This window comes from Sceloporus undulatus, chromosome 1 (assembly GCF_019175285.1).
Source record: "Sceloporus undulatus isolate JIND9_A2432 ecotype Alabama chromosome 1, SceUnd_v1.1, whole genome shotgun sequence".
Taxonomy (NCBI): domain Eukaryota; kingdom Metazoa; phylum Chordata; class Lepidosauria; order Squamata; family Phrynosomatidae; genus Sceloporus; species Sceloporus undulatus.
In genome coordinates, this window is record NC_056522.1 from 263,988,127 (window position 1) to 264,013,365 (window position 25,239).

Consider the following 25,239-nt stretch of genomic DNA (forward strand, 5'->3'; position numbering starts at 1 on the left):
TGTATTTTGACTGAGTTCTCTGGCTGAGCATTCTAAATACATCCGGAAGCTACAAATCCCAGGTTTCCATAGAATGTAATCATAGCAGTATTACCCTCCAGCATTTCACAGATGAAAGCCAGGGGTCTGTGTGGCCAAGTTACATCAGAATGTGGTCAAGATGGCAAAAATTATTAATGAGCAAAAACAAGGTAGGACAGATTGCAGGAGGTTAACTTTGCCTGAGTCTAATGGGAAAGGCAAAATTCCTCCCTTCCCCTTGACTTTAATTGAGTGCAAGCTACTTTTTGCACTAAGTTTGCAACAACTGAAGTAAGCCAAGGATGAAGGGGGAATGTGGGAGGAGGAGAAAGAAACTAGTTTTAAAAGAGGCTGAAAAAAATGGAATGACAGAGGATTCGTTGGGACTGTCCCTGACAAATGGTAAAGTTAGTACGTATGGGCAATTAAAGTGGTATCAAAGTGCTATAATTGTGCTAAGTGAAAGTGACTCTTTGTAATTCAGTAAATCATTCTAACTGCAGAAATACAAGCCAAACACATACACATTACCAAAGGACCCACAGCACTAGAGAAATAGATTTAATTCTATTTAGAATATTTATTTTACATGACAATACACAAAAAGGTCAAGTTTAAAACTCTCCAAGAAGAAAAGTTTTGCTCTCCTTTTTAGTTTATTTTTAAGCAGCAGTTTCAGAAAAACAGTACAGCAATTGTCCAAGATCCCTACAGCAATAGAATATACCATCATACAGGTATTAACTGACACACACACCATTCAGGGGCCATATGCTTCACAAACAAAAAAATGTGTGTACCCACGCATACATACAATGGCCAAGGCTGCAAACTGAAACATTAGTAGAAATGCCATTTAAGAGAACAAATGAGCATTTAAGGTAACTGACAACAAAATCCTTTTTAATACCAGAAAATAAAATAGTTAATCTATTTATTTATAAATAAAACAAAAAACACAAACCAATTGGACACATTATTACAACAGAACTTAGAACTACTGTACTTAAAACAATACATTATGAGGAGATTGGTTTATTAGTCTTCCCCGCTTTCTCAGTTTTTTGTTTTCGGAGCAATGTTGTGGAACTGGAAGATGCTTACTGGCCTTCAAAGTGGATTGCTTCCAAGTGATAGAACCAAAGAATGGCATGAGAACAGACAAGAACAGCTCAGATTAACCATGAAGGAATTACCACACAACACATTGCCATTTTAACATCCATCTTTCCAAGCTCTGGACATGAAACTCCAAACAAGATCCACCTGATATTGAGGGAATCACTGTAAGGACCTGCAAATATGTCTAAGGAAGCAGGAAAAGGGGAGATGAGAGGGTGGATTTAATAAGAAAGGAATGCTGATCCTCTGACTGATGAAATAGGTGGCCTTACTGGAGTGAATAGAAAGGCCAGTTATGAGTTTGGTAGTGATAAAATAAAAAAGTTTAAAGTTTGTATTGGAAAAGAGCAATCCATATTAGAACATCGTCTAAGCATCCCCAACCATAAGAATGTTCAGTCAGATAAAACCTTACATCACCACGTGGCATAGTGGTTTGGATGTTGGACTATGATGCTGGAGACCAGGGTCCAAATCCGCGTTTGGCCATGAAACCTACTGAGTGACCTTGGGCAAGTCACATGCTCTCAGCCTCAGGGGAAGGCAAGGGCAAACATCCTCTGTACAAATCTTGCCAAGAAAACTCCATGATAGGATTGCCGTAAGTCTGAAACAACTTGAAGGCACATAACAACCAATAGGAAGCAACGTTCTGCTAACAGCGATCCCATCCAAAAGAAACATAAATTTGTTGGGACTCACACTCTTGTAGCAACTGTTCCAGATCCTGAAAACTGATAGGACTAGGATTTTCCAAGATTTTAAGGTTATGTATCTTCATATTCACTCACAGTATTTGTTCAACTGCTTGGAATGGCTTGGGTGTGACAAACAGGGGGCGGGGAATCTGTTTCACAGAGGATTCTAAGTATGCCCATGTGAATGCCCAGGATTGCCTTCTGAATCATGGCCTTTTGATTAATTAAAAACCATTTTGCTAACTGTCAGGTGGCCTGGAATCACACATCTGCACTTGTGTTGCATAAACATAGGCTCAAAGACAATTCTTCACTTTCTAAAGATTTTGTCTTGCATAGTCCTGGGAAAACTCTGAGTCCCTTCACACTGTAATTATAGGGCTATGATTTTATTTTAAGTGCCAATTCCAATATTCTATGGAATTCTGGGATTTGCAGTTTAGAGAGAGAGAGAGAAATAAAGATTTCTCAGGCAGAGACCCGTCTCATCAAATTACAAACCCATGGTTTCTATAGGATGTGGCCATAGCAGTTAAATTGGAATCATAGCGCTATTATGAAGTGTGACATGGCTGGTGTTCTGCAACAGCAAGCAGCTATGCACAGAACTGATGTCCTGGTGTTCCTGAGATGTTAACCACACTTTTCATCTTAGAGCAATATTGCCTATCTTTAAAAATGGAATTGCCTTTTGACAAGAGGAGAGGAAGGGGGCAGTAGACAGAACCACTATTGAAAATAAATAAGTATTCATCCTCTGAATATTCCTTGCCTAAGAAAACCGTATGAAATTAATGGGTTTACCATGTTGTCAGGCAACTTAAAGGTGTGCATGCACACACAGAGATTTTAGACACATAACATACCTGAAGACTGGAGAGAAACAGGACATACAAATAGCTGACAAGTACGTCTGTCAAATGCTTTAGGAAGATGAGGGGAAAACTTGCCTCAACCCACCAATCCCTGATGGCTGGGTGCATCTGTATATATGCTTTCAGTAACAAAAGCCAATAATCTTGGGCAGCATACTTTTTCTACAGGACTGTCTCAAATAGTCTTAAGAGACTGCACAATGGCCCCGTAGTTTCAGATGACATTTGATATCACTGCTATGTAGAGAAGCAGCTCAGACATTCTGAAGAAGAAACAAGACCTTTGGAGACATTAAAAATGCACACGTTTTAAGTGTGTCAGTGAAGCTCTAACTCAGGAACACATTTAGATTCAAGACTTCCAGCTATCCTTTCAGACAGGCTGTTCTGCATAGAATTTAATATAGTTTTGCCCCACGATAGCCCCATTCAATTTTCACTTCTGTATTGACTGTATGATGGGCGGAAAGCAATGAAGGAGAGACCATATCATGGTGCTGCACATGAATTCAAGAGAACTATAATTAAATTATCCAGGCAAGAAACAAACATTGCACTTGATTAGGATCTTAAAATTGCATAAAGAGGACCAAGATCCCTCACATTTGTTTCAGCCCAGTCCTATGAAGGTGGCATTTTTATTTATTCACAACAAATATTTGGGCAAAGTGCAACTCTCTAAATGTCATCAGGTCACAACTATCAGCCTTTCGCACCATTGGTTATGCTGGCTAGGGCTGATAGAAGTTGTAGTCAAACAATACCTAGAGGGCTACATTTTGCCCAGTCTTGATTTATACCATCTGCATGCCACTCCATAACATAAACTGCTCCAGACAGCTTACAGTCTATCACTTCATTTTCTTTTTGAAAGTCTCAGGAAATGGAGATGGTACATGTTCTTGAAATGACAGGAGAAGAGTTACTATCCCCAGAGAAATCAGAGCGAGATATAAATCCACTAAAATAAATAATATTTTGTTACAATTCTTTTTTCCCCTTCTGGATCCTAGGTGCTAGCATTGCAGATGCATTCTTTCCTTCCTACAAGCTTCTTCAAAAGCAAGGTGACTTTTAGGTTCCTTTGGGGTGCCATGTTGGCACCCAAAGGCAAGGTTCCATGTTTGGGGTAGAACACAGATTGTAAGGATCAATCTTGCTCCTGCCCAGGTAAGAAGGCTCACCACTGCCCAGCCACACCACTAATAATTAATAATTAACCTATAGAAAGGGGGGGGGGCAATCAGAAACTGGAATAAGGTTTGTAGCACACAACCACTAAAGATAGACCAAGGATCCACATGATGGAGCAATTTGTCAGCGACCAAGTCAAAACAAGTAATACCTACCATTCACATGACAACTGTAGTCTATGTGGCAGTCTGAGGGAATATAAGAACGGTGCCACAGTGTACCAGGAGGGTGTTATTATGCAAGCACCTGCCCAGGTTCAGCACAGGACATTTACCCACCTTTTTTTTTTTTTTCACTTTAGGACACAAGCACTGGACTCTCACAGAGCCTGTCTGCAATCTTCAGACGATGGCATGGTTGACCATTGAATCTGAGGCATTTGGGAGCATCAAAGAAATAAACTCAAAACATTTTAATTGTATTAAAGCCTACAAATCTGTAGACACACATATATACACACAAGGCTTGAAACTCCCTGAACAATTGCACTTTTCCTAATGCAAGAAGACATTTGTTTTCTTCAAGGAGCCTCCTGTTCAGGGTGTTAAGAGTTGCTTTTCTTGCTTTGTCTTGGACCACTATTGCATCTTGGATCATTGTGGATGCAGATGCACTAAATATTAAAAATGTTATACTAAATATTATTGTATATGCAAAAACAGAGAAAAAGCCTTTCCTCATCATTGCAGCCTACTATATTTAAAATCCAGGCAAATTGTAAAAGAGTGCATTTGAAACGTATCTGATTTGGCAGACCAATAGGTTTTGTACTGAGTTTGCCCAGGACCAGCATCATGTTTTTGCCCATGTGCTACAACTGTTCCTTTATTTTCTGAAAACTTGCCATTGGAGAACAGACAGTGGCTCAGAGTGGCACCAATCCATGGAACACCCTTTTGAGTATCACTAAAGTACAGATGCATGGGACTACTGGCATAACCCTTTCTATTGCCCATGGTTGGCTGGGGAATTATGGGGATTGTAGTTATAAATATCTGGAAGGCATATTTGGAGAATAATAAAATTTTAGAACTGATCAGGAGATGTTAATGCCATTTGACAAAGGGTATATGTCCCTAACTTCTTCCATTCGGTGGAACATTCTCCCTTTGCTTAATCTTCTCAGTTCCCCTCACCCTTCACTTCAGGTTTCTTCTGCACATTTCTTCCAGCTGAATCCACCTTTGTCTAAATTATTCTCATGTCTCCTCCACACACCTCCTGATTCTTGTTTTTGTGTGTCTTCAAGTCATTTCCAACTTATGGCAACCCTAAGGAGCATATTTAATGGGTTTTCTTGGCAAGATTTGTTCAGAGTAAGGTTGCCTTTGCCTTGCTTTGCAGCTGACAGAATGGGACTTGCTCAAGATCACCCACTGGGTTTTCATGGCTGAGCAGGGATTTGAACTCTGGTCTTCAATGTCGGTCTGCTAAAACCATTATACCACATTGTCTTTCTCTCTGGATCTTTGTACTAAACACCATTTAAGATCTACACATAGCCTCTTTCCCCCATAATTCTCTTATATGCACCTTATATGCCCGTGGCACAGCACAGGCTTGGTTTGAGTTGCCATCGTACTTTATTTAAAAATAAAATCATGCTACTAATTCAGGTTTGGTAGCTACACATCAACAACCTACGCGCTTACTGTGTCACATGTGTGCTTCACAAAAGCAATTCACTTTGTCTACAGAAAGCTAGGTTTGGGAATGCATCAGCACTATTTCACAGTCCAGTCAACACTTTGTTGTGTTCTCTTTGCTTACTCCATGTGGGGGTCAATTTAACCTGCTGATTTCCCCCTCATCACCCTTAACGTCTGCAGTCAGGAGGAAGTTGAGTACAACTATGTTGACCCAAAGCCAACACTATATGACAAGGGTCCATTTGCACAAGGAGGAGCAAGTTATATTTGTGCACCTTATCCATGATTGTCATCAGAATATGGATCCAACATTCATACTAATTTTCCTCTTTCAGTCCTCAACCCCTTTATCTGCTAAGAAGTTTCCAGACAGTGTGAAACTTCTAGAATGGTTTTTCAATGAGCACATAAAGGCTGCAGATGGGCAGATTCAACCCGGATGCCAAGACACACAAAAATGCCTACCAATTCCACACATGCAAAGGGACAATGGGATCTAAGCCATTTCTAGTAGCTGAGTTCCAATGAAAGGAGGAAACAGGGAGAGGGAATGTAATATCTCAAGCAATGATGATGTATTAACAGATGTTTGCAGTAGTGACACTGAAAAGCAGCAATGAACAGAGAAGAAAACATCCCAACATTCATGGTTAAACTCATGTAGTAAGCCACTTTCATGTCTGATGTCTGTACAAAGTGAGCAGTTACTGTCAGATTCCCTCAGCTAACTCTAGCTATCCATCACTTTCTGGGTTGACTGGTTCAAGGAAGCCATGGTCCTGAGTTTGCAAGAACTGCACAGGGCTGTTTCATGACAGGGGGACTTGGTGGTCTCTCATTCATAGGGTCACCATAAGTCAAAGTCAACTTGAGGGCAGTTAACAACATAAAGGAAGAATCAGAATCATAAAGTTGGAAGGAGCCTCATAGTAGGCCATTGAATCCAGCGCCCCTAACATTCAGTGTCGGAACTCCAGCTAGAGCAGCCCCAGCAGGTAGATACCCAGCTTCTTTTTGAAGACATCCAGAGACAGAGACTCCACCAAGTTTAGAGTTAGACTAGACTTGTATTACACTTGACATGGGCAAATTCATGGCTATTCGTGGCCTGTAAGCTAACACAGATATCAGAGTAAATGTCTGTGTGTGAGGGGAAACCACATCAACCTTTCTTAATACTCTGCATCTTTTCAATACCTTTAAGGTAAGATGGCAGCAATATAAACCTCTCATTTAATTTCTCCAGTTAACAAGAAATGTATAATCAAGGAATGGGGCATGTGTAAGCCAGCAGTTGTTGGACTAAGGCTGCCACCGTCTTTCATCATTGCCTAGTCTGACTAGCGCTGCTGTGAGCTGGAGTCCAACAGTATATGGAGAGTCATGTTCCACCCTGGTATAGTTTGTGCCACTCCACTTATTTTAAAACAGGGTGGCCCATATACGTATAAGCTAGGTTTCCAAATGGGCCTCAGATGAGAGTAATTCTCTGGTGACTGGATGCATCTCATGGTATGCAGGGGAAAAAAACAGGTTTCTTAGCAGGGGAAAATTCACTTAAAATAATAACCCAAAAATGGGGTGGGAAAAAAACCACATAAGCAGTAGATGTACCACTGGAAAATTCTAAAGATGAGCCGTGACAGTTGAATGATCTGCTCAGGCACTAAAAAGGGAAATACAGCTAGACTAAAAGTGCTGGCTTTGCTTTGTATTATACTCAGCCTTCAGACTCAGCGTGTGAGTAATACAGAATAGAATGCCCCCCTCCAAAAGAGCAAGCATGTTACCAAGCACTTGTGCACATTACCATGGCAAGGTAGAATGGAAAAATCAAGCTTTAAAAATTAAGCTCATGTTGTATTTTGATAGTTAGAAGCGGGGAGGAAGAAAACCCTCTCTGGTATTTTAATGGACTCCCCCAACCCTCATTACATGGAAGGTTTCTTTCTCCTTCCCTTTTAGTTAATTTTAAGTGATGAAATAGAATTGGATTTTGACACTGAGTCTACGTCTACCAGGAAAGGAGGCATGTGACAACTGATGGGAATATGGCGATGGAAAATGAGTCCTATTGAGCTTGGATGCCTTTTTCTGAAGTTATAATTTAATGATGGGAAGCTTCAAAGCACCCATTCATCTAGCCATGTGTCAATTTTCAGTGGAGAAATGGCTATTCTTCAATTAACACATTGCCTTTTCAAAGTGCTCCCTTCTATATGAGAACATCTCTTTAGCCATGTAGATGCTCAAAGAAAACGCCTACATGTAACGGCTTTTTCCACCTCAAAAGGAGTCCTTCAAATATCCAAGAAATTAACTAGATTGCTATAATACAACACTATGTGGTCAGAGTGCTCAGCATTCCTTCTTTTAGTTTTATACATCAAAACGATCAAGTTGTAGCATACACGCTTAATCTGAAAACCAGTTTCATGACCCTGGTTTCTCTGCAGATCATACAAATCTTTTGCCTTTTACTTCACCATCAACTTTTCTATTGCACTTCTAAAGCTTCCCATTTTGGGAGAAAGGTGGGATATAAATCTAATAAATAATTAAAAAAATGTATCTCCTTAAAAAAAGGCCTCTTCGGTAACTGATTCAGCTTGAAAACAGGGTGCACTGTTTGTGTGCCCTTTATAGCAAAAAGAAAGGGGTCATGACAAGGGTGAGAATGCTATTCATACCCTGATACAGACAAAAACAACAAATTAGCACATTTATTGTGGTATTTACTTTTGTGGACTTAATTAGACCCAGTAAAATTGGCTGTTTCCCCTCTGTCTGTGAATGGATCTTTTGAAGGTGGAGCCAGAGAGCAAATATTGACTGCCAAATTCATAAGGACCTCAGGTCTGTTATGCTCAGATTAAAATTTTCCATCATCAGCACTTCCAGTAATACTTAAATGTGTCTCCAAAGCATAATGCTAAAGAAAAAAGGAAAACGGAAGGCACAAAGCAACACATGATCAGGATGCATCCAGTCTATTAATGCAAGATGATATTAATCAATACCTAGAATAACCACCATCATCTCTGCAGTGGCTGAAAGCTTTATAAATCTGCTGTTGAAAAACAGAGACCCATGTTCATCCATCTGCATACCAGCCTTTCAAATATTTGGTGGTTGCAACCTCTCCAATGAAGTCATGTTGCTCTGTAGCAGTAATCATTTTCTGCTTTACTGTAACACTGTGAGCTCTTGCAAAAGAAAATCTAGCAGTAGTGTAGGAGGACTGCTTCTCAGTATTGGAAAACATTATCCCTCACAATACATCATCTAATCTTAAAAGGAAATGTTCAAGACAGGCAATCTGACCTCTGCTGACTATGATTCTGATAACAAGAACATAAAGGATACATATTCTTTATGAATGTATTATTCCTGTAGCAGGAATAAAAGCCAGATTTAATTTATTGCTACCTTAAATCCAAGAGTCATATATCAATGTGGGACTCATGTTGTTAAACTGTGCAGTAAATATGGTGTTCTTTTTGACACAAGTAGCACATATTTTAAAACAGAGAGAGTCATTCTAGTAGTTGATGAACAGGGAAGTGATTGCAGCTTGCAATGCCATATGCTTTATCTTGAAGTAAGTCCCAATGAACTCAATAGGACTTACTGTTGAGCAGATAGATATCACAGACATACATTCAATAACCACAGTTCAAAGAGGCTAGACTGACCTGGATTATAGATCTGCGTCACAGATATAATGTAGTGTACATAGCTTTTGGAATGGGAACGATAAATGCAGATCAAAAATAGGAATAGGCTTTTTTAAAAAATGCCAGAACCCAATAGAAAAAGAGTTGCCTGGGAATATTCCAAAATAGACAAACTGTTGTTGACAGAAAGATATTTCTTTTAAATCATTACCCTGTTAAGAAGTTAATGATTCCTAAAAAGTATCAAGATGTCAATGCCTAGTTAGATAAAAGTTGTGTAAATTGCTTACTGCATTCCCAGGACCTGACCACCGCTTATATTATAAAGTTTCACTAATTATAATCAATTGTGTAAATAAAAGCCAATACATTTTTAAAGTATCTGCTTGCTACATTTTCAGAGGACAAAGTACATATAAGAGGCAAGCCAGACACAAATCAGTTTTCAATGTATTTTATTAGGTTGTTTTATTTACCGTTGTATTTAAAAATTGATTTTAATGATAAATTAATATAAAGAAAATAAAAACAAATTATTACACACACACACACACACACGAGGTAGAACTCTGGCTTTTTTAAAAAAAATCTTGTGCATTGGACTATACACAGCTCTCTTGCCTAGGGCCAATATTTTTTGAAGAATGACTGTATATTAAATTTGACAGAAGAATGGCACCAGAGCAACATTCCTACTCTCCTGCTCGCAAGGCCAGATTTCTGTTTAACCGTATCATAAAGAATGGTCCAAAATGAATGTTACTTTATGCCACATCTGAAAATCTGAAAGGTAACATTTATGAATCAGTGTTTTATCACATTAGAATGACAAGAAAGTCACCACTGATGACTTGTCCCTGTAAACATCAGACACATTTCGGCCCCCCATTGGCATGGCTTAGTGAAAGAATTGGTTGAGATGTCAATAATGGGCTGTGCACGTCAGGCTCCTCAACTCTATTTAAAGGTCCTATTTTTACAGAACTAGAGAAAGATTCGGAAAGGAAAAACATTTCTTTTTGGGGAGGGGGGTGCATTTTATTAAGCTTGTATCATTTGGTCATTACAGCTTCTGGAATTTTCTTCAACTTTTTAATGTTGGCATTGATTGGTTAAGTGAATCCCTATTTAAGTGAATGAGTTACAAGACTTGTTTCTCAGTTCACATGGAATGGATTATTACTCCTTCGTTCATGCTGACCACGAGAGCAAAAATGTGATTAGTGCATTTCATTATTCTCAGTGCCTGATTCTAGTTAGAACAGGGACTGTAGTTCACATTAATGAATGAAAATATACAGCTGGGCATTTGAAGTTACTCCAGACTAGGTCAGGATACCTGGATTAGCCCAGAAAGTAGCCTGGACTGTTATGTCAAGTGGCAGCTTCAAGGCCTTGTCCCCACCATTTCTGCTTGCAAAGACACAGGTGGGGGATGGCACCTATCTGCCAGTGATACCTCTGCTGCTTTTTGAACTACAAGTACCAAAAAAGCAGCATTGGAGTGTATGAGGAGAAAGAGAAACGGCTGGAAACACACACACACACAAACACACACACAATCCTAGCTATAGATTCGAGCTAATTTCACACATCACTCTACTTGGTGTCTTTCAGATGTTTTGGATCAGATAACCACAGTCAGTATAATTCATGAGTGGGGGATTTTGGGAGTTGCTCTCCAAAACATCTGGAGGACACCAGCTTGTTCTTTGCTGCACTACTTTAAAAGGGCTAACTTAAGAGGAACGGGTGAGGGTGAAAGCCATGACAAACCAGAATGGTCACTGCCAGTTCGGACTGTTTGCTCTATGAAGGGCATTGTTAGAAATGGCTGTGTTATGGAAAATATGGTAAGGGTAGTATAGGCTATACTGGAGATTGCAGAGCCTGTTAATTTTGCATCTGAGAGCCTTCATCTATACAAACAATAGCTAGATAACTCAGCAGAACTTCGCTACTCACAAACACATCTAAAATGGTTTCATCAGCTTTAAAAACAACAACAACAACAACAATAACAAATGGACAGATTGGACAGTAATACATTGGAATCCGGCAGATTTTGGAAGCTCTAACTTTCAAACCAATGTACACTGCAAATTTAAATGATTCACAATTTTCTCACTAGGAGCCAGTGAATTTTGGAGCTGCAGAGGCAAAAGGACTCCCAGACAAGCAATTATCAACTCACATTTTCAACATTTAATTAAACCCATCTGAGTAATTTGTGTCTGAAGCTTAGTCACAGTCTAAAGTTGAAGCAGTAATAATGTCAGTATTAAAGATTTCAATGGCTGGGTTGTAAGGGGGCCTGGAAAATAATCTCACTGTGTTTTACTAAAAATGGGGCTTCAAAGATTTTCCTTTATGCTAAAAAGCAATGTTCTCCTCACATCTGCTGACCCACATCTCAGCAGGATACTTGTTGGATAAAGCAGGCAGTATCTAATTCTGGAAACATTACTAACTGGGATATTTTAGGCACAGATGTTATTTCTTTAGAACAGTGCTTCTCTAGAAATCTTTTTTTTAAAAAACTGACCAAAGATTCACCTATAATTCAAATAAAGCTTCAAACCATCAATCTCACACACTCCATAACAGTTTATATTTTGTGTGTCATTTGATTTCAACAAGCCTAGTTTTTCAAAAGGATTCCTTGCAAAGGGTGGCTTGCAAAGGATGAAGGATTTCTTGCAAAGGATGAAGTCTCAGCTGCTGATGTTTGCTTTTAAAGTGCATCAACTAACCCTGAAGGTTGTGCTTCTTAAAACACCAACGAGTTGTTTGATTACAGTTTCAGAAATACAAAAAGACAACACTGTTGATGCATCTGGTTTTGATAGCCAAACAGTGATTCTAAAGTGAGTGCAAATCCAGTGTTACTTTTGGTGGCAGTGACAGTGAGCCCTAAAGGCCATCTCCCTTCAAAGTGACATTTAATTATCCAGGTGAGAAAGATTGTAAAACATATTTTAAATACTGTTTAGGTGCTAAGGTGAGCAAGGACTTCTGATCAGAAAGCAGCATGAAGTAATTCAAATTAAATTATCAGATATAGCTTCTGTTATAAACCAGTCCTAGCAATTTCTCTCTTTTGTTTTTTAAGTCATCATCTGCAGTCCCTACAATCAGCCTTCCATCAGGTGACATCTGATTTTTCAAGACCTATAAGGAAAGAACCCTGTAAACCTAACAAGCCTTATTTACAAACTTGGAGCTAAATCCAGTTTAGTCCCAGCTAGATTAGAGCCATTGAATCAACTGGATCGTTAGTCAACATTTATGTAAATTCTATTAATTCAGTAAGTCTGTTCTGGTTGGGGCTAATCACTTGATCTGGAAAAACAAAGAGAATGCTACATTAAAAAATATCTCTGATCCAACAATGACACGAACTTTAGAAATCATTTAAGATATTACCAAGGGCAGTTATGAACAGGGATGCCATCTGTATATAAAATTCTTTTCTATGGAATGAATGCACAAAATGTCGTTTAAAGGAATCTACAGAAGCAGAGAAACATGAAAAACAAGAGACAAGTTATAAGCAAAAGTGTGGGAAATATTAAGAGCAAGTTTTTAAAAATGCCCTACAATGTTGGAAATTTAAGCAGCACTGTATCAGCCTTGAGAAGCAGGAAACCAATATTACTAAGAGCAATAACATTTTTTTAAAAAAAGGCAGAAGCCAGTGAAACAAAAGGCCTGAATCAGAACTGCCTTTGATATTTTTCCAGCAAAGTAAAGCTATCTCTAAGCAACTGTTGAAAAGAATAAAGGAAAACTAGGCTCTACCTTTGAAGGAATATATATATGTGTGTATGTGTACGCACATGCGCACACTGTATTCATATATATATTCCTTCAAAGGCAGAGCCTCTGGAAGTCTCTGTTAAAGAGCAGAATTTTTAAGTTACTCCTTTGGATTAATGTTTCCAGAAATATCCAGCCAGCATATCCATTGGCCATGTTAGCTGGGGGATTCTGGGTGATGTAGTTCAAAAAGTAATTTTTCCAAACTCTGAAAAAAACACACAAACCAGTCTCAGCTGCCAGTTTTAGCTTGGACAAGAAAAATAGCTATATCCCCCCGCAAAGTTCACTGGAGTGGAGTCCCATCAAAAGAAAAAAGCCAGCTGTTGTAAAACAGATTCTTTCCTTTGACTCCAGCATCCCTGAACCTCCAGAAATGTGCAGGATGATTTCTACTGATTTCAACTGGGTGAAGTTTCTCTGTACCACGTACTGTATGGTAGCCACAACAGAGATCAGCTGTTCCTAAATTACCCTTTGGCATTATCTGGGCTCCCAAGAGGGAAATATGGGAGGAATTTACTTATTTTAGGCACCAGTCAAAAGACACAGACAGTCAAAACACCAGGGCAGGACAGCAGCATTACAAACATCACTCAGGCTTATTGAAAGGAATGTATTACTAGGTTGGGTTTCCTCCCAGCATAAAATAAAATAAAAATTGTTCCCAAAATTATTCACTTCTTCCCATGCCACAATAGTTCACAGCTAGTTCATGACACTGGACAGCACCATGTTGCCACAGACATGCTCCCTGGAGACTGAGTACACAAGCGCAGAGAATATGTTCTGCCCAAGCACACCCACTTAGGAAGGTTGTCCCTTTCATAAAATCAAAATAGAAGATTCACTGTTCCCTTTTCACCCTCCTTTGATGTCCAAAGAGTTCATTTAAGTCCAATGAAACTGAAGGAAGAATGCTTAGGAGGCCCATCTAAAAACAAAAATTTTGATTTTGATAATTACCTGCCTTTTCAATTGACAAAATGGCCTCCCTTTTAATGGGTACCTGCCCCTTCTCTTCTCCAGAGGCCTGATAATCAAGAATGAGGGTGGGAAAATAAGTTCTCTTGCTTCATCTTGACTGAGTAGTAATTCAGAGGACATGGGTGGTTCACTTTCCCCTTACCAAGAGAAACACCAGACCTGGGCTAGTCAGTGTCTTTGAGACTGATAATTTAAATAGTGATATGCATAATTAGGTATCTTCCCTGGGTAATGGAGGGGGTCATGTTGAAAAGAGGAAAAATAACTTGCTTTGGAGACAATATTCATTCCCACTGTTACCGCTTTAACCCTTTGTGATGTTGCTGACACCACGATGGCAAAAAAGGAAAAAAAAATACTACGATGAATTCCAACTGGATGGGAAGAGGTGTGAGGGAGGTTAATCCCGGCGCCTTGGAAGCATGTCTAGGATGTATTCAGCAATGCCGATGAAATAAACCACTTGTGCAATACCAAAGAGTGGGGCAATGACCAGGGCTCTGCAATATGCCCCCTTCAAAAAGGCTGTGGGACCTTCTTTCCTCCAGATTTTCCTTTAAAAGTACACAGAGAAAACAGATTATTACTATGCATCTTAGTCACAACTCTGCCTTATCACAGCTTTGCCTGTCAGAACATCTGCTTCCTTAGCTATCCTATGTCCCCAACATGTTTTATAGCACACTGCACAGAGCAGAAAACACTTATTAACTGTATAACTTGAAGCCCTATGCAGGCATGTCCCTACATAGGAGTAGGGCTAAACTGTGCAGATGACACGGGCTTCCATGAAAGCTATGTCCTGTTCTCTCACGCCCAGCCAGCTGCCTTTTAGATTTGGCAGTACCTACTTAACATCTTAGCATCTGGCTTGCAGGAATGCAGATGCTAAGGTGCTATTGAAGATGCTCTGCCTCTATCAGGCAATCTGAGGAATGGTCAAAATGGCTCTGGATAGTTATTCCAGGGTTTCTTAAAAAATGGAATTTACAGCAAGATGAAAGTTTCAGTTCCCTGCTCAACCCAGTGAGTATTCTGTTGTGAATTAGGTAAAATGTCAGAGTGTCAGTGTAATCTGCTGCATATTTCTTTCACATATTCATCAACCTTGCCCTGCTGCCCTTGCCAGCTCCAACCAAAATCATGCCTGGTAAGGACTTAATAATGGGCAATGGATAAACATCCAGGCTGACTAGCAAATGAATGTTAGGAACAAGGCAAAATAAGGAGGACAAGGGGAGGAAGAAGAGGTTCACTCCAGGGGCTTATGTTTATCAGAAGACCTAGTTAGCAGCTTCATTATATTTTAATAACAGCACCACAACTTGACTAAGGTAGTCATGTAACATTTCACATGTAAAAACAAGTCATTGTTTTTGTTTGCAGTTATTCAGAACACCATCCTTTAGCTGTAACTATTCACTAATGACATCCTTGAGACTGAGGCCCAGGCTTCACCTACCGGTGATCAATAAAGAGATTCTTTACCTGGCACAGTCTATTATCCCTGAATATGTGTCTTCATTGACTCCCCTCTGCAAGGACTGCAGTCGCGTCTTGATTACTGGGGAAAGAAGAAACAAAATTGGCTACTGTCTGTGCTCTAGGTCTGCACATCATTAATTTCTCCAGTCCTGCTTTATCCATTTAACCACATGCAAGAATCCTGTCAATGCTGAGATTTTATGACCTTCTGTTTACACCTCTTCTTCCATGAAGTCTTTATAATTTGGATGTCCTTTTGCTAATTGCCACTGTCATGATGAACAAGTGACCTCTCTCTTCAAAACACTACTGTGAAGATTTTCATACCTGGCATAAATATCGCTGCAACATGGCTCAATTGTCCTGAAAAGGTGGAGGAAGCACGTGTGTTTGAACGCCAGGTGCGCTTCCTCAATCGTCATGGAAACGTGGCTCCCTCTAGCGTCCCTGAATCGTCGCAAGGGGAGCGGATTTCCTATAAATGCAAACTTTGCGTTCATAGGAAATTCACTCCCTAGGAATGATTCAGGGACGCAAAGGAGGGAGCCATGTTTCCATGACGATTGAGGAAGCGTGCCTGGCATTCAGATATGCACACTTCCTCCACCTTTTCAGGATGATTGAACCATGTTGCAGCAATGTTTATGCCAGGTATGAAAATCTTCACTGCCTCTCTGCCATGTTCCCCATCAACTCTAAGCCTTTCAGAGGATGACATACACAGCAGAGTTCTGCAACAAAGTCTTGCAGTGCTTTCCCTGATGTGTGTAACCCAAGTCTTTGGGGGATTTTAGGATAGGATTATGTGAGCTTTTCTCTCTATATAAAAGGGGTGGCATCCAAGGGTGTTTTTATCACTGGCTGACTGATCGAACCCAAAGGGTGCTCATCAATGGCTCCTCTTTATCCTGGAGAAAAGTGACTAGTGGGATGCCACGGAGTTCTGTTCTGGGTCCAGTGTTATTCAACCCCTTTGTAAATGACTTGGATGATGGAATAGCAGGCATATTTATCAAATTTTCAGATGACACCAAACTAGGAGGGATAACTAATATCTTAGAGGACAGGATGAGAATTAAAAATGACTTTAACAGAGTAGACAGCCAAAACTAACAAAATGCATTTCAACAGGGGAAAATGTAAGGTACTACACTTAACAAGAAAAAAATGAAAGGCAAAGATACAGGATGAGTGACACCTGGACTGACAACAGCACAGGTGTAAGGGATCTAAGATTCTTAGTAGACCACAAGATGAACATGAGTTAACAGCATTATGTGGCAGCTAAAAAAGCCAGTATGATCATAGGTTGCATCAATAGGAATATAGATGGAGGAAAGTAATAGTGCCACTGTATCCTGCTTTGGTCAGACCTCACCTGGAATACTGTGCCCAGTTCTGGGAACCAGAGTTCAAGATGGATATGAACAAACTGGAGCATGTCCTAAGGAGGGTGACCAAAATGGTGAAAAGTCTGGAAACCATGCCCTATGAGTAGCTTAGGGAGTTGGGTATGTTTAGCCTGAGAAAAGGAAAGTTAAGAGGTGACATCATAGCCTGAAAAATTTTTTTGCCAAGAGAGCTACTTGATAGGTTTGCCTTAGGATCACTGTAAGCTTAAAACAACTTGAAAACACACAACAGCAAGTTAAACAAATAACTTTCTGATTTCATGAAAGCATAATTTGCTGTTATGTCCAAATTAATTAGCTCTAATTTCCAAAACAGGATTGAAAACCTGCAACATACACATAATGATGGTTTGACGAAATCAGTATATTATTTATTATGTACAAGTATATGTGGGGAGGAGACAGGGGGGAGGAAATGCACAAAGATAGGGTTTGATCCTGATCCTCCAAATTGTAGCTGGTGGCGCCCTGGTGGCGCAGTGGTTAAATGCCTGTACTGCAGCCATTCACTCGAAACCACAAGGTTGCGAGTTCAAGACCAGCAAAAGGGCCCAAGCTCGACTCAGGCTTGCATCCTTCCGAGGTCACTAAAATGAGTACCCAGATTGTTGGGGGCAAATTAGCTTACTTGCTAATTAGCTTACTTGCTGTTCACCGCTATGATCTTTGGAATAGCGGTATATAAATAAAACAAATTATTATTATTATTATTATTAGCTTGCAGTACTGAAAATGAGACATTTGAACAAAAACGCTGTCAATCTCATATCTCTCCTATGCAACCCCCATCTTATCTCTTCAGTATTCAGGCAGAGACAACATCATGTCTATGTTATATACAGTTCCCAAGACTGTTAAGGAAAAGTGGAAGATTTCCCCATTCTACAAGGGAAGCTTTTGGCTTGTTCTATCTTTCCAATTCTCCTCCATGAGAAAATATACACCCTTCACCTACGCTTTCATCCAGCGCTAGAAGCTGTGCAACTCTGTCCTTATTCTCACCACTGGATGAGATGTTATATACTTTTAAATTATCATGACTCTTGATATCCCAACCAGTACCTGAAAGTAACTTGTTAACAGCATTAATTGTTACTATTTTTGAGCTAATGTTGTTCCTTCATGTATTATAACAATACCTTTGCATAATCTGCAATGTTACTCAAACATATTTTGGGCAGCAGAATGGGCCTTTCGGACCATTTTTTGAATTTTAAGAGATGAAAAATGAGCTGGAAAATTTAAGAGATTAGTTTAACTGAACACAATGCTAGCGTGTTAGCATCAAAGGTAACCTTTTAAGACAGAAACATCAAGACTTCTGCCCCCTCTATCACAGTTTTTATTGCCAACAGTTCTGATGGGTGAATCTCTTCATTCCTTCCATTCATCACCTGAGCCATACTTCAGTGCAGTACCTACCATCACAAGGATTAACTGCTACCGCAGCTGTACTGCCTGCTGCACATCCAGCAAGAAAGGACACATAGAACGGAGCTTTTACATCAGGGGTCTTCTGTCCCAGTTTGTTCAGGTTTGCAAACAGTGGGAAATAAACAATGGAAAAAGGTACATCCCTGAAAAAGGAGAAGACTGTAAGGGACAAAGATAAGAGCTGTTTGTCTTAGACTTTAAATAGTACTGGCTGCTCAGACTATCACAGCTAGCTGTGTGTACAAAGAAGCTTCAGCCAGCTTTGTTCTGACTCTCATCTTAGAAATATGTCATTTAGCATATTTCCAGTGCAGTGCATCACCAACCCTTTGACATCTAGCACTGAATCAATGTCTAAATAATCCATATTCATTCCTCATCACCCTGGCTCTCACTTTCCTGAACTTCCTCTCCTCCCCTGGCTGTTTTCCAAACTTCTAATTTATACACCAAACTTCTTGGGGAAGATCGTTCTCTCTAGTTCTTTCTCTTGTGTTACACTGTAAGGCACCAATTGTCAATGACACTATATTAATAATACAAATCTGAGCCAGGCAGCAATACCAATTTATTTAACTAGAATATGCAAGGAACCAAACATTATGGTCCACCTTCCTATCAGCATGTGTGTGCATGTGCACATACATGCACACACGTATGCACACACTTACTAGTGGTCCATTTGGATTTTAAACTATGCTCTTCAGAAGGGCTAGAGAAAAAGTGGAAAACATACAGCTCTCAAGATGTTCTTAGATGACAATGCGTAGCATTCCACAGCATTGGCTATGCTGGCTTGGGCTGCTGGGACTTGCAGTCCAATAATACCTGGAGGGCCTCATGACTCTTGCCTCTGTCCTGGAAGAAGGCCCACCTTAGCAACGTAGCTCCAAGTCCCTTATAAAGTCCGGCAATGCCTTTGCTCCGGAGCAGTTCCCTCGTGATTTGCATTGCTGTGGTTCTTGTTTCCACGACTGACTCTGCTGCTGCAGCACCAGTCGAAGGATTTAGCTGGGCCTGTGCTGCCATAAGTTTCTTCTGAGCAGCTGTAAAAGAATTGTGAAAGCATGGTCATTTACAATCTACCATACAAAGCTGATGCTACAGCACAAATACAACTCATGTCATGTACATTAGGACATTAACTAAACACAATATCTTGTTTCTAAATCAGGGTAAACAGGGTAGCCCCAAAAGATAAGGAACAATATTGCTTAGAGCCAGCACTGCACTCTAGTTATATAATGTGTGGGACACACATAACAGCATCTACAACAGTGAAAATGCCAACTGTGTACCATACAAGAGCAGGAGCTACATGAGACATAATTGTAGCTGACTAATTAACATCTGTGTCTGCCTTGGTCATGTATAAAGTGTTGTTATAGAATCTGACTTTTTGACAAAAAGTGATGTGAGTACAGGAACCTGAATCCCCTCCATGTTTCTTCTTAGTTTGCCCCTCCCCAGGGCTTTTCTTCTACTGAACACACTCCCTATTGCATATTTCAGTTTGCCCCTCCCCAGGGCTTTTCTTCTACTGAACACACTCCCTATTGCATATTTGAATTCTGGACAAAATTGCTTAGCGGAAGAGAGCTTTGCAGAAAGTAGATGGCAGGCTAGTGAGCCCCTTTACTGTTAGAATTAGCTATCCACCCCCTTCTCCCTGAGAGGAAAAGATCTAAGCTTAAGGATATGGGCTTGCTGGTATCACATATAGTTTAGCCTTGATTGTAAAACTGTTCATTTTATTCATATTTTGAAGTGCACAACACATGCAAAGAATATGCTGTATATGTTCCCCAAAATGCCTGGTGAGATCAGTTGTCAAAAAAAGAGATCCTGCAGCAAGAGTTGAGAGCTTTGGCCAAGCATCTCAACTTTCCCCATTTATGTCTCAAATGTGGTTTCACTTCTCCTGGATCTATAATACTCTTCAAGGAGAAACTGGCAAGCAAACAATAGGGGTGCTACTTGGAAGAGTATCTGATGTTGACCAAACAGGGAACATGATCCCTAGTAAACTGAGGCATAACACTAGCCAAACTACAAATTCTCAAACTACAGCATTTGGATGTTTCTGTTCCATACCCACCAAGTACTGATTTTGCAGCAACAGTGCCAATTCATTCTGTTGTTACACTTTTCCAACTGCATTTAAAATGTCTCATATTCTCCCTCATTCTCCCAGTTTCTTCATTTGTCTTTGGCTTACTTAGAATTGCTGCCAACTGGGTCCACTGTGCAAAAGCAGTTGCACTCAATTAACTCAAGGGGAAGCAAAGAGAAAGAGGAGACTCGTGCCCTGCCCAGTAGGCTCAGGCAAAAGCAAAGTGCTGTAGCCTCTCCTATCTTGTATGATTCTCCTCATTTATAACTTTTGCCAACTTGACTACACTCTGGTGGTGCTTGGCCACATGTAATCTCAGTTTTAATTTGTGAAATGTTCAAGGCTATGCAGTTTTTGTCTGTCCTTACTGCCACTCCACAGCCCCTAGGATTCTGTTTGTGTAAACTGCTGGTATTTAGAGCAAGCCCTTTCAAAAATATGATCTCTCCACTTTCTGCACACTCTGTTGCATATATAACATTTCTTCCATTTCTACCTCAGCTTCTGTCCTGCCAGTTAGTGGTAAATCACAAAAAAAATGGCAGAGGTGGCAGTGTCACTATTTTATGTTAGGTCTTTGCATGTGTTGAAGATAGCCCTAACCCTCAGCTTTGCAATAACCCTTCCATATTTACAGGGTCCATCTTTTAGGGTCCATAGCTCTAGGAAGTGTTTGGAACACTGCACCCTCTCTAAAAGTATCTTTGAGATTGATCCCATTCTCTCATCCTCCCTGCAAGCTACTCCCAACTGCAATGCTCTTATTTTATCAGAAGATGGCATCCATGTCAACCCCTGGCTAAACCAAAACTATTGCCAGAAACAGTGCACATAGTTTCTGTTGGAACAAAGATAATATAACCCAGCTTTGTACAGCAGTGAGAAACCTTCTAGAGTTTTCTTTATTTTATTTGTAACAGATAATTTAAATTACAATGGGAAATAGAAGAGGGGGCGGAAAGTAACAAAGGAAAGCAAAGGGGGAAATAAAAAGTCCCAGATGTGAGCCACTGTTTATTTATTTTATCCCACTAGCTATGCATTTATGTTAGAACTGTAGGAAATAAATAGTGTGGTTGACTCAGTTCCGCAAAAGGTGCAGACTGTGGCAAAAGCAGCAGCACTTGCCCACTGAACTTTGCTGGGCTAAGCAGTTTTATTCTCCTGTTTTATTAGAATTAATTGTTAAAATAGTAGGTGGAGGCACAGCATTAGCCATCCACCCCACACACCTTTCACCCTACGCTTCATACCTCTGTTCCAAGAGGAAGGATTCAGTGTTGTGGAGTACTAGTTGGCTTGAAATTGTTCACCCCCTCTCAAAGTGCCAGAAGGTGGAGGAGGCATGGGAAACATAACAATGGTAGGTGAAGCTTGTCTGTGGCAAAAACATCAGTTATCAGTGTTAAAGGCTGCCAGACCCAAGGGAAGGGAGAAGGGTGGTACAGAAAAAGAAGAAATGCCAAGGAAACACCTAAGAGACAGCTAATTTTTTTCCCCATTAGTGGGTCAGGGTTGCCTGTTTTAGGTAGTGTGCTGCTCTTTGTAAACTGTTATCCAAAGGTGACTGATCTATTATTTCCCTCCAGCCACTCTTTTCAGTCCTCTCCTATTATCATGGGAAAACTCAGAGGCATTCTTTGTTGCTGCATGAGTACTATGAAGAGAGAAGAGAGATAGATGAGGTACCAATTCGGCCTGCATCCTGCAGCTGGATTTTGAGCATCTCCATGGGGGTGGTGACAATCACCTGGCAGGTCCCTGCCCCACAGCCAGCCAGCATTTCCTTCAGTAGCGACAGCTTCTTCCTAACATCAAGATGGGAGAGAAAGAGAGACACAAAGAAAAGCAGATGAATGATCCAGCAGTTTTCAGGCAAAGCAAAGAACAGGCTTGGTTACTTTCCATGAAATCATAAAATCATAGAGTTGGAAGAAACCACAAGGGCCATCCCATCCAATCCCCTGCCCCCCCCTTCTTTATGCATCTAACAAGTATTATGCACACATCTAACATGTTTTGGAGAATGAGTGTGCTTCAATATCCCCAAACCTGACATTTTCAGTAGTAATGAATGCAATGAAATAAACAAACAATGAAGTGACATAAACTGCTCTAGGCAGCAGAGAGACACTGAAATGAAAAACAGAAGTGCTGGAAATCCAAAAGAGCTATTGTTAAAGTGGCAAAGACTTGCTTGGCAGGAAAAATGCCCCTAAAAGAATTCAGGCACATGTGGAAGCTGTATTCTTGCTCCACTACAATCCAGTGAGCATCTCTCCTGTTCTTCCATTATGTTCCATTACATTCCCAAAAAGAAAGCTGCCTGCAAATACAAACATGTCTATTAGGCAATAAGTGCCCATACATGAAAATGAAAAGCAAACACTAGAGGAAAGGAGAACACAGAAGACTCATCTTGGCAAGACCTGAAGGCACAGTGTCATCTTGGGGCTAACCATAGACTTCCTGGATATAAATCCACCACAGTAATAGGCACTAAGTTGTTATCTCAGTTCTTCAGCAGCAAAATTATAGTACAAATCACACTGGTTCCAAACAGGTGGCACTATGTCAGAGAGGTCCTCACACATTTAGGGCAATCCATCTTAAAATGGATGGGTTAAACTCAAGGTTATGCTAAAAGATTTACAATGAACATGCAAAGCCCAGAGCAAAGCACTGTTGACTGACACATCCAAACTACATTGTGGCCTGTAGGAGAATCAATAAATGGCTCTAGAATTGCTTTATCTTTCTAGAATATAACAACAGATGTTACCAGCCAAGAATAACTTCCTTCCCTTTTTCACACCTCCTCCTAAAATCCAACACTTCAAATTCAAGAGATTTAGTACAATAATGTTTTGTTTGGGGGGGAAACAACACCACCACATTTGACATCACAATCTAAAAAGGTGCCTTCTTTGGTAAATTCTGTATACTTGCTTAAGAGACCAGGGCAAAAGTGGAAAAATTATGGCAAAATGTATTTTTCCCTGTATCATCCAAACCACTTATTCCCTGAAAAATGGGAACACTTATTTTAGAATGATGAATAAAATATTTAAGACAAAGTGTTGTTATAAATATTTCTCCCTTCTACCGTTTCTAAAATCTATGTAGCAGATAAACTTGTAAGTAAGAGTATAGTTAGTACAGTATTTCATATCATTGCAATTCCTAGTCTTGAATTCCTTTTCTCAGTTCTTGTTATAGGAATGAGCGCTTAATGTCAAGCTCACACTATAGAAGACTAGAAAAGACAAAATTATCAAATTAGGGGAAAACATTCTACCTATCTGCAAACAATTTAGTAATCCCTACCAGAAATAAAAAGGCCATCTCAGAACTGAGATAAATCAGTGATCCATCCAGAAAGTACTGTAGTTTCAACCTCAGAAGGTAATGGGTCTTACATTTCTCTCTTTAGGTTTTCACAAAGTAAATGTCCACTCCACTCTACCACTTACGGTAATTTGAGATGGAAGAACGGATATATGCAAGAATTCAACGATATAGCCATGTTAGTCTGTAAAATCGGTATGTAGATTTCTTGTAGCACCTTTGAGACTAACTGAAAGAAGTTGGCAGCATGAGCTTTCATAGACTTAAGTCTACTGTACTTCCTCAGATGCATTTGCTACAAAATAAAACTACGAAAGATCACACAGCCAACTTCTTTCTTTCAGTCAGTCTCAAAGTTGCTGCCTGATATATGCAAGACACAAAACATGGGATTCACAAGCATATTAACACCACCTATAAGGATACTTCCAGATGCAACTTTCCTCCAGCAATTAAAGTGCTTTCATGAGCAACAGACATGCTAAATCAGCTTATGGGCACCTGCATGTCATAAGAGCAGTGTGCTGACTGCTGTGCTGGCCACCTCACACTAAATGGAGAAGGATGAGTATGGATGGTTCAGCAACTGTTCCACAGGCTACTAAATAATATGCAAATGGTATTGTAAGAAAGGGCTCTTTAATAAATGTTGTGTTCAGTACCTTGTGTTATTGCTACATCAGTGCTGAGAAACTGCTGTCTGGAAGCAAAACTAATGTAACAAATCCCCATAACTGCAACATTTTGAATCAGTACATTATTCTCCAATGCATTCCATTCCAGAACCTTGTAAAAGGAGGAAGGGAGGAGGCTATGCCATCACTTAAACAACAAAGAAAAAACACAAATGAATGAGAAAAACTACAGTAGGTAAGCTTGGTTTAAAAGGGGAAGGGAGAGACACTCTTTGTGAATGTCAAAGATTATCCTAACAAAAACTAGTCTAGCTCTGTCAACAGTATCAACTGATGCAGTTGCTAAGAAGATTCAAAGCTCTTGAGGATCTGTCTACTAGATATCAATTTGCATTAACAGCTGGAGCTGTACTTGGTGTGTCACAAAGTCATTTCTTCACACCAAAACAGAACACATTTGAAATTCACTATCTGTGAGCTGTCAGCACCTTCACCTCTGTGAGAGAAGAGCCAAGTAGCATAAGTTTCAGTCCTTGCCTAGAGGAACTGTGCTGTTTAAAGCTTCCGCAATTATTGTGTTCAGTTCTCTAAAGATATGGAACAGATGACATAGAAAACCACATGCAGCTAATTCGTAAGTCTGCACAACTGCTGTTTAGATTCCATTTTATCTCCATCTAAGGGGATTGTCAGTATAAGATAAGGGCAGAGTGAAGAATATCAAATCACTCAAGGTAGATTTCTTTTCTGAAAACACAGAGAGGAATTTT

General features: G+C 39.9%; 1 protein-coding gene across 7 annotated transcripts in view; it reads right to left on the bottom strand.

Moving 5' to 3' along the window:
- Positions 1 to 567: 567 nt before the first annotated feature.
- Positions 568 to 25,239, bottom strand: part of SLC25A22 (solute carrier family 25 member 22) — a 723,963-nt gene continuing 699,291 nt past the window's right edge. For all 7 annotated transcript variants that reach the window (XM_042466257.1, XM_042466292.1, XM_042466249.1 and 4 more), the window contains 5 exons: positions 22,176 to 22,294; positions 19,248 to 19,419; positions 18,362 to 18,516; positions 15,531 to 15,606; positions 568 to 14,596 (listed from right to left, as the gene is read on the bottom strand). In XM_042466257.1, the coding sequence (XP_042322191.1) occupies positions 14,443 to 14,596; positions 15,531 to 15,606; positions 18,362 to 18,516; positions 19,248 to 19,419; positions 22,176 to 22,294 (676 nt within the window). In that variant the 3' untranslated portion in view covers positions 568 to 14,442. The remainder of the gene's footprint in view (positions 14,597 to 15,530; positions 15,607 to 18,361; positions 18,517 to 19,247; positions 19,420 to 22,175; positions 22,295 to 25,239) is intronic.